Raw genomic sequence first — 9,650 nt, 5'->3', positions numbered from 1 at the left:
GGCTGAGCTACAGTTGTGATAGGATTTGCTGTATCTATACTGAAACTGCAGATGACAGCTTGAAGGCAGTAGCGTGCCATCATGACCAATATATAGTATTTCCTTGCTGTATAACATGACTTGGTGGGTAGGGAGGAGCCAGTACCACGTGTATAGCCACAGTATTCTTTCAGCTCATCTTAATTATTACCCAAGTACGCAAATATCTATTCTAGATTCTATATACAATCTATAAGATCAACTGAGAGAGAGAGAGAGGACGAACAGCTGGTAGGAGAGAAATAATTAAGGTTTAAACTGTGATTTCATTACCAGGGACGGAGACAACTCCTGCAGCAAAGGCGACGGTCCGACGAGCGGCGGCGTAGCAACTCGTGAAGAAAGAATAATCGGCATAGCAGGGAAAATTTGGGGAAAATCTGCTGCAGCTGGGTCTCCGTCGGTGAAAGTGTATTAAATATGATTAGTTGTTACGGCGCTAGAGGTGTCGCCATAATAAGCCTCCCAGATGCTTATTGCATCGCATGCGGTTATTGCAGCGACACGACATCGTGGTAAAAGCTCCATTACTCAAAATTAACGGCGAGACTTTATAGTAGCAGCAAATAAACCAATTCTCAAACGTCTGCAAGTCATCTAAAGTTCATTCAATTCGGCGATCTAATTTGCTGCACATAAAAAATGCCAAAAAAGGATTTTCTTTCCAGCGGTATACTAAATCGCAGTTAACTCAACGGATGTTCTCCAATTGGGGAAATTTTGCCACGAAAAATTAGCCGTAGGAAAGAAAAACCCAGCAGAAGCTGGTTTATGTTGTAGTGACAGAAATGGGTGGCGCACGGGAGCACAACAACCTACAATCCAAATGGGTTTTGCACGGCCAACAGGGAGGAGAGAGAGAGCGTGGGGAAGGGAGGTTAGGGTGGGGGAGGTCATCAAAGTGTAGGGAAGCTGATGGGCTAGGCGGTATCGCTGGACGGCGGTGCACGGCGTGGTTAGGTGGAGGACGGAAGACGGAAGACTTGATCGTGCACGGGCTGGGGGAGAAATAAGGAGGAGAAAAAGAAAAAGAAAGAAGAAAAAAGAAAGAAGAAAGAAAAAGAAAAAGAAAATGAGGTAAACGAAAAAAAAATGAAGGGAAAGAAATAAGGTATAGTCTTTTAATCTGAGTCTCAAAATAGACTTAACGAAAAAGATTTTACAATAATAAATTTAAATAATATAATTTAAATGCAGTGATTTAGTAAAATAAAATAAAAATCTATTAACTACAAAACAAAAATTAATAACAAGAAAGCAAATCAAAATAATTTTCATAACTAAAAAAATCATAAAATAAATCCAGTGAGAAATCTGATAAATTTAAAACAAAAGAATTAATCTTTTAAATCTCTAAAATAAATCTCTAAAAAAAATAAAAGAAAGATAATCGACATCATGTATGGGTGTGGGGTATACAGTAGGCTGATGTATAGTATTCATATATTCACAAATATGTAGAGATTTTTATGGCAAGTAATATTTGTGGGAATTACTTATTTAGTAGTGGCCAAAAACAATAAGTCACGACAATGAGGTTACAAGTTAAATAGTTTTTTGTAGCGACTTTAATTCATGGTAAAAAGTCAATTTCACTCATCACAATAACTATTTTTCTACTAAAGGCCCATACGTTGTCCATATTTATTATACAGGAAACAACTTGATCACAAAAACTACAGACATGATCGAGAAAAATCTTTTGCCATCAAACATTATCGACTAGGAAAATTTTATGAAAAAATGCATATGTTTATTCTCTCCAAATATTCTAGTGGCAAAAGGCCACTTTTTCCCACAACAACTAGCTGCAGAAAAAGAACCCGTGGCAAAAGTCACAAAATGTTGTAGTATATATCATTCAAACTCAAGAAAATTACAAACTTGCCATTAAAATAGTTTGAAGCATAATAGGGCTAAAATGCTAATTCCAGCTGGAATTTAAAATGATCAAGCAAAACGATGAAGTATAACCAAAAGGAGGAAGACATGCAAGGAGTGTCCTCCCGGCCGCTCGCTGCATGGTTATATATATGATGATTGCTTGGAGGCCCCCCATTGATGGGCAATTGCGTCCCACAAATTGGTTGATGCAAGAAGTACCGATAAATTAAAGAGCCATGCATGGTTAATTGGTAATTTGGTCTTTAACCAATTAAGCATGCATGCTTGCTATCATATTAGGCATGCAGATGTTTAATTAGATCATCAAATCACCAATATGTTAATCTTTTAATATTTTTGACTTTCCAATAAGATGTATCCAATGAACTTTTAACAGAATATAAGTCAATATCTAAAACAATCAATAAAGGATGATCTGCACAGCCTTTAAATGAAAAGGAAATTAATGGCTCATTATGAAAGTTGAGGGGGCAAGAAGACGTTGGCTGGCTGGCTGGCTAGCTGCCTGCACATTAAACCCCAAAATGGGTCAACTTTCTTACTGAAAAAATGAATCAAATTTAAATGCAATTAATAGGCAAAATGAATGGGCTATTAATTAAGGTAACGTTCGAGCGACATATGATCGGTTTGGATTGTTTTAGAAAAATCAACATATCATACTTAAAACGCGTAAAATTGGTGATGACAGCGATGACGTGAATATTGATCTATGCATGCAGCTTCAATCTACTGGAAATCTTTGGATTATGGATTTTTGTGGTGGTGTCCGACCATACACGAGGAAATCGCATTCTAGATCGAAGTATTATCTCCATTTGTCTGTTTGCAGCGTCCTTAATTAATTCATTGCTTATTTTAACAAAGAGGATGCTGCCATAGCTATTTCTTCCAATGGCTGCGCATGCGCTACCAGATCATCTCATCTTCCCTGACTTCGACATGATCATATCACATAACAATGATAAGTCCGATGCACACACATGTTTTATTTTTCTCGCCACACACAGATATATATATATATATATATATATATATATATATATATATAATTAATGCATGGTCAAGTCTGCATCACAAAATGCATGCGTGGCAGCCGACAGAAGATCATACATGAGGATAAGATTAATTCATGTTTCACACAGAAATCCCAGAAAGTCGGCCATATATATATATATATATATACACGCTGAATATGTACGTAAATTAATGCTGCTGCGCGCTTTTGTGTTGAAAAGATAATGGAGATCTAGGAACAGTAATGAACAATCATGTGTTTAGTTTTATTCAACTGATCTTTGTATATATATTTCTCGGCTGACTGCTTGCATGCCCTCGAGTCGGATCTGACGGCAGCGGCCTTTCCCTAAATAAATCCAGATCGAGAAATATTTGCCTTGGCCTTCTGATGTTACACTTACCATTTCAATATATAATATAGGTTCCGACGTTGTTCAAAAGTATCTCAAACTTCCTTTCAATTATTCAATATTTAATTGTACAAAAAAGCCTCCTCTTTTGGATTTGTCGGCTTGCACATGACCGCCTACAAATCAGTTTCCTAATAATAAGAACCCAATAATTTTACAAAGATGCGGTTCTAGCCAGCTAGATAATTGAGAATTCAAATAACCCAGCCGGGCTTCGCAATTGCACCCATCCTATATATATTTCCCTTTAAGTTTAGGTGGTGGATCTGTCTCAATCCATCCATCCTTTGGGCGATAATTTTTCTATTTCCTCCCCTAACTCTCTCTTTTCCCTAGCTTCCGATATCACAAGTAATCCACTTGTTTATTGGTCCCTGGCTCTCTATTAATATGGCTTGCATTACCTGCAAGGAGGTAGAGATGGAGATCCTCCCATTCATCCGCATCTACAAGGATGGCTCTATTGATCGACTCCTGGGCTCTCCCCTTGTGCCCCCTTCGCCCGATCAAGATCCTGAAACTGGTGTCTCTTCAAAGGACATCATCATTTCACAGGATCCCACCATCTCTGCTCGTCTCTACCTCCCAAAACTCGACCAAGCCCACCTCCAGAGACTCCCCATCTTGGTCTACTTCCACGGCGGAGGATTCTTCTTCGAGTCTGCCTTCTCCCGAGATCACCAGCGGTTCCTCAACAGTTTGGTTGCTCAAGCACAAGTTGTGGCCATTTCGGTGGAGTATAGGCTGGCTCCTGAGCACCTCCTTCCCATTTGTTATGAAGATTGCTGGGCCGCACTCCAATGGGTTGCTTCCAACTCCATAGATAGCACTGTTGGTACCAATTACAGAGAGCCATGGCTGAATCATGGTGAATTTAAACGATTTTTCATTGGTGGAGATAGTGCAGGAGCCAACATCGTTCACAATATGGCCATGCGAGCCGGCGTTGAGAGCTTACCTGGTGATGTTAAAATTGTAGGAGCTTTTCTTACCCACCCTTATTTTTGGAGTTCAAATGCAATATCAGAGTTGTCGGAGATGGGTCAGCTCAGGGCAAGTCACGTCGACAAATTAGCTGTGCCAAGTTTGGTTTGGAACTTTATATACCCATCTGCACCTGGTGGTATTGATAATCCAATGATAAATCCAACGGCTCCGGGAGCACCGAGCTTGGCTGGACTTGGGTGTTCACGGTTGCTCGTGACTGTGGCCGAGATGGATGTGATGAGGAATCGAGCTCTTGCTTACTATGATGCAGTTCAGAAAAGCAACTGGGAAGGAGAAGTTGAGTTGGTTCGAGTGGATGGAGAGGATCACGCTTTTCACATCTTGAATCTTGACACTCAAAATGCCAAGAATTTGGTCAAACGCTTGGCTTCTTTTCTTAATTAGTTTTTTTTTTTTTTTGTGAGTTGGGAGGCTTGTTGGTGAAATACACATAAAGTAATAACATAAAACTTATAATAAAATAAAAATTTAAGCAAAATTTGTTTGGATTAAATATATTTCACTAATAAATAATCATGATGTATTTTGTAATTTTTATAACAAATTTTAATAAAATAAAAAGTTATTTTTCTCGTAGTCATTCTACTTAGGGCTGAATGGTTGATCCACTTGTTAATTAGCAAGAGGATGAGCATGCAGCCACAATTGTCAAAAACGATTGAGGCAGCCACTGGCTAGACAAGCCGCTAGCTAATTGATAATAATTTAGACCAAAACTGAAGAGATCAGGAGTGGCAACGTGCAATTAATGAAATAAAATGGTTCAAAAGATTTGAAAGGAAAGTGGACAAGCAAAACGTAAGCCAGCCAATGCTACTTGATAAAGCAAGACTCATTCAAATTTCTTTTTCTTAAATAGAAGCAAACTTAAATGCATGCAATCAAAGAAGATTTATTATAAGGTGCTATATATACCAAAGTAAAGCACATCAAGTAAAATTAAATTATTGGCTATTTTTTTTAAAAGAAGAATCACAAATTAATATACATATATATATATATATATATATATATATATATATTTTTTGGATACACGGGAAGGGGTCAAACTCATAATCTTTATTTTGGTGACGTGAGTTCTATGCCATCGGGCCAAAGGCTCTTGACCATACATATGACTCTTTGAATAAAAAGAAGTGAATGGTAAAACATAGCTAAATTAAAAGTAGGGTTACATATATTTATATTTTGATATTATATTTTAATATAAAAGCTAACTTCATTTTGTTAGTTTTTTTTTAAATTTTAAATATCATGATTTTTAATATATCAATAACTGATACGTAGAGAATTAATTTTTTTTATAAGTTTTCTTAAATATATTTAATATTTTCCTTTCATTTAAACCATCATCATTCCCTATATATATATATATATATATATATATATATAAAACTATCATCATTCAAATTTAAAAATAGATGTAACTACCAACTTTCTTTTGTTAAAAAAATAGCCACAATGTTAATTTAAGTTAGTTTTATCCTACTGATTTGATAAATATTGAGCTTGATTTTTCCATTTGTGATTAAAAGAAATTGTTGTTCATTCATATGAGGTGCTCTTCTGATTTTCTAAGCCATAATATTTAAAAATAGCCCGAATAAATAACTTAATTGCCATAAAAAAAAAGTCTGCAGAGATATAATTGTAGAATAGGAACGGCTCCTTGTGCGTTTCCCTCAGGGTGTACTTGACATAAGCTTTAAAAAGAGTGAAGCTGAGTAGTGCTACATCTTCCGAGAGAAATAGCCGGAGAACCTACCGAAAAAGATAAATTTTCTTTTTAAATATTTTTTTCATTCATTTTTTTATATTCTTAAATTATTTTTTAAAATAAAAAAAGTTCAAAACATCACTAAAAAATACTTCATTAATTACTATATTAAAAAGAAAAAAAGAAGAAGCTATTCGAGACACAAATTGGGGTCCCAAATTCGGCACCCAAGGCATTTTTGTTGAAGTGAACGTAGGTAATTAGTTCCCGTGTACCTTTTCCCCGTCGATATATCTCTCTCCTCAAGTCGACGCCCTCAATTTCTCTCACCTCTCAGTCATGCTCCCTTTTTCTCCCCTCAAGAAATCGCAGGCATCACAGTCAGTTCTCTCTCTACATATTGTAGTATATAAGCATATGCTGATAACCCCCATCAGATCAACATTGCCATAGTTGTCAAGGAAAAATCAAAGCACCTAGCTTCTATGGTGTCTCAGGCATTAACTTTAACCACCGACCCACATGTCTCTAAAAATAAAAATAAAAAGAAAAAGCACTAATGCATGACCACTCATAGCTTTTTGGGTTTTCATCTCTCTTTGGCATTAATGGGTTGAAGGCAAGAGAATACTTTTGTTAACGGTAAATTTTTCTTCTGGTTATTCGCTTATGAGAATTGCTTCTAAGTGGTCAGTCCACTATTCCTCAAATAACAACCCTCCACTTACAAGATACCACCTTAGAAATCACATCAAATTCAACCTACACTTGTGCACATGGGATAGACAAGATATCAACTCTGAACTGCACTTCACACACACACACACGCACACACACACACACACACTCTCTCTCTCTCTCTCTCTCTCTCTCTCTCTCTCTCTCTCTCTCTCTCATTCATCTTCTTCTCCCCCTTTTCGAATGCCTCATGCATGCCCTCTTCTCTCTAGCGAATAATCCTCTCTCATTTTCTTAATTCTCTTTTATAGACTCCATGGCTTAAGACCCATTTCTCCTCCATTAAAATCCTCCACCCATAATTGTTGTGATGCATATGAACGGCTGAAAAAGCAAAAAGAAAGGAAAAGATTAAAGGCAACAATGAATGAAAAAAGTAAAGAAAGAGTGAATTTATATACATTTACTGGAGCATTTGGTGTAAAGAAAGTTAAAAGAAAATAGAATCACGTGCACACATGCATGTATAGTTACAGTGAAGAGGCCGTCATTCTCTTACAGCTACAATGATGCCTTCTGGTGGAGACTACCGTGATAAATCTTCAACTAATTTGGTTCAAGTGAAAAGCAGAGTAAGAAGATGAAGATGCAGAAGAGATGAATCGGGGTTAAACGAAGAGGGAGGTTCCCTACAAGAGTGGGTGCGAAGGCTGCGAGAGTGGGTCGTGCAATTTCTAGAGTGGGGGGTTTCCTACATATGGGGTGGAAGATGGCAAATAGATTTTCAATCTGATGTAGTGCATCACAAAATTATTGTGGTAGAAAGTGTAGGTGTCACTATATTATTGGTGGGTAGTTATTTGGCCTTAATAAGACCGAAAGGTCTGAAGGCGAGAGAATACTTTTGTTAACGGTAAATTTTTCTTCTGGGTATTCGCTTATTTGATTTGATACAGTGTAAAGATTTTTTATTTTTCTTGTTTGTCAAAGATTTACCAAAATTTATTTATGTGAGAACTCATCATAGGATTGGTAGATTGTAGAGGAGAAAGTAAAGGATTTAGGATCGGTTTCAAAGTACTAAAGAGAGCATGATCTTTATGGATCCTCTTCGTATTGATTTTGACAAGATACTTCCGTTTCTTTTTTAAGTTGCTTGGATATTGTTGGAGTTCTTTTATGTCATTGTAGACTCATGTATGTAGAACTCTCTCTCTCTCTCTCTCTCTCTCTCTCTCTCTCTCTCTCTCTCTCTCTCTCTCTCTCTCTCTCAACGTGCTCCTTTGGTTTTTTTTCTCTCTTCCTGTAATTTTTTGCCTCTTCCATTTCATCCAATCTCAGGATATAGCTTGAGGGGCTTGAGGCGGGTAGAGAAAGGGGTTTGAGAGAGAGAGAGAGAGAGAGAGAGAGAGAGAGAGAGAGAGAGAGAGAGAGAGGCAGCTGAGGGGGGAGAGGTTGAAGATAAAGAGGACTTCCATAAATCTGTTGACCAAAAGGGAAAAGGGTTGGTTTTGCTCCTCTCAACTTGCACCCACTGTAAATAACGTAAACACCATATGTGTTGGTTTTTTATTAGATTGTGCAAAACACAAATACACACTGCGATTGGTTTGAAGTTATACTCTTCACTGATAAATGGGTTTGACTTAAGACTAGTAAATCGAAGTCTACGATCAGGAAGGAATAACTATTAGTTTTATAAGGGTTAAGATATAGTTAGAGTCAGGCTAGTTTAATATTTAGAGTTTTAACGAGTCCATTTAAATAACTTATCGATTATTTTCATATTTTGAGAGCAATGGTGAAAGGGATAAAAATAGACTAAGTCATGACATAAAACCGAATTTTTCACCAATCATTAACATAGGCACAATAAAAGGGATCAAATCAACTAAAAGGAGGGATCTCTTCTAGACTTCTTTTGGGCAACTTTTTGAGAGAGTTTCTTTAACCTCCAGACGAGAAACTCCAACTTGATTATTTTCTCTAGGCAAAGGGATTTATTGACCTTCATTTGTATAGTGAGTTACGAGAGGTCATGAGAGACTTTAAAATTCTTTTATTATAATGGATTTGTCCTCCAAACGATCAGTGGTTGTAAGCTCTATACTGAACGATGTAAATTTGTGTCTCACTTTGTATTTACATTTGCTACATTTATTTTCTATTAATCACTATAGATATATATACAGATACCGAACCACCACTGTAGGCTCCAAACAATACTAACCAAGCCCAAATCACTACCGTAGCCCGGAAATAACTATTTCTCCATTTCTGGCTTTTACTACAAAACAAGGCTTAACAAGGGTTTTTCTTTTTTTTTTTAATAATAAACAAATCCAAAATAACAACAGGCAATATATATTCCCAAATAATGAGAAAAGCAAAATAACTCTGTGATCGACTGGGATTACAGTTTTACTAATACTCCTTATTCAACTATATATGACTAAGTCATGGCATATCATGCTTGGGAAGGGGAATTATAAATGTCATGCATATGGGCTTATAGCAGCCGATTCCAAACGAACCAGTTGCCAGAAACAGTACCAGTCCCCAGATCAGTAGCGATAAATGGGTTCGTAGTTGTAGTCACTACAACAAAAGCAGCTTTTTGCCATGGCTGAGAGTTGTCGAAAAAGGCCACCTTTAAGTCGCAATAACATTTATCCCACCAAATTACATTCGTGGGAGGTTGGTGGCATATAATAAGTGGGGAATACTATTTTCTCATGGTAAAAAATTTTCGTGGAAAAAGATTGATATTTTCCACGAAAACATCTAGTGGGAAAATTATTATGGTGTGGTGGCAAACGTTATTTGGATTTATTTACATGTGGTAAGTTAAATTATTTTTCCCACACGTAATG

General features: G+C 36.8%; 1 protein-coding gene across 1 annotated transcript; it reads left to right on the top strand.

Moving 5' to 3' along the window:
• The first annotated feature begins 3,661 nt into the window (after positions 1-3,661).
• LOC122275012 (2-hydroxyisoflavanone dehydratase-like) lies at positions 3,662-4,781 on the top strand. Its single transcript, XM_043083917.1, has one exon. The coding sequence runs from the start codon at positions 3,765-3,767 to the stop codon at positions 4,764-4,766; it is 1,002 nt and encodes a 333-aa protein (XP_042939851.1). The 5' UTR covers positions 3,662-3,764; the 3' UTR covers positions 4,767-4,781.
• Positions 4,782-9,650: the final 4,869 nt, after the last annotated feature.

Source organism: Carya illinoinensis, chromosome 1 (genome assembly GCF_018687715.1).
Source record: "Carya illinoinensis cultivar Pawnee chromosome 1, C.illinoinensisPawnee_v1, whole genome shotgun sequence".
Classification (NCBI taxonomy): Eukaryota; Viridiplantae; Streptophyta; class Magnoliopsida; order Fagales; family Juglandaceae; genus Carya; species Carya illinoinensis.
This window is presented reverse-complemented; position numbering and strand designations above follow the sequence as displayed.

Coding starts and splice junctions, on each gene's coding strand:
- LOC122275012 (XM_043083917.1), top strand. CDS start 3,765: ATGGCTTGCATTACCTGCAAGGAGGTAGAGATGGAGATCCTCCCATTC.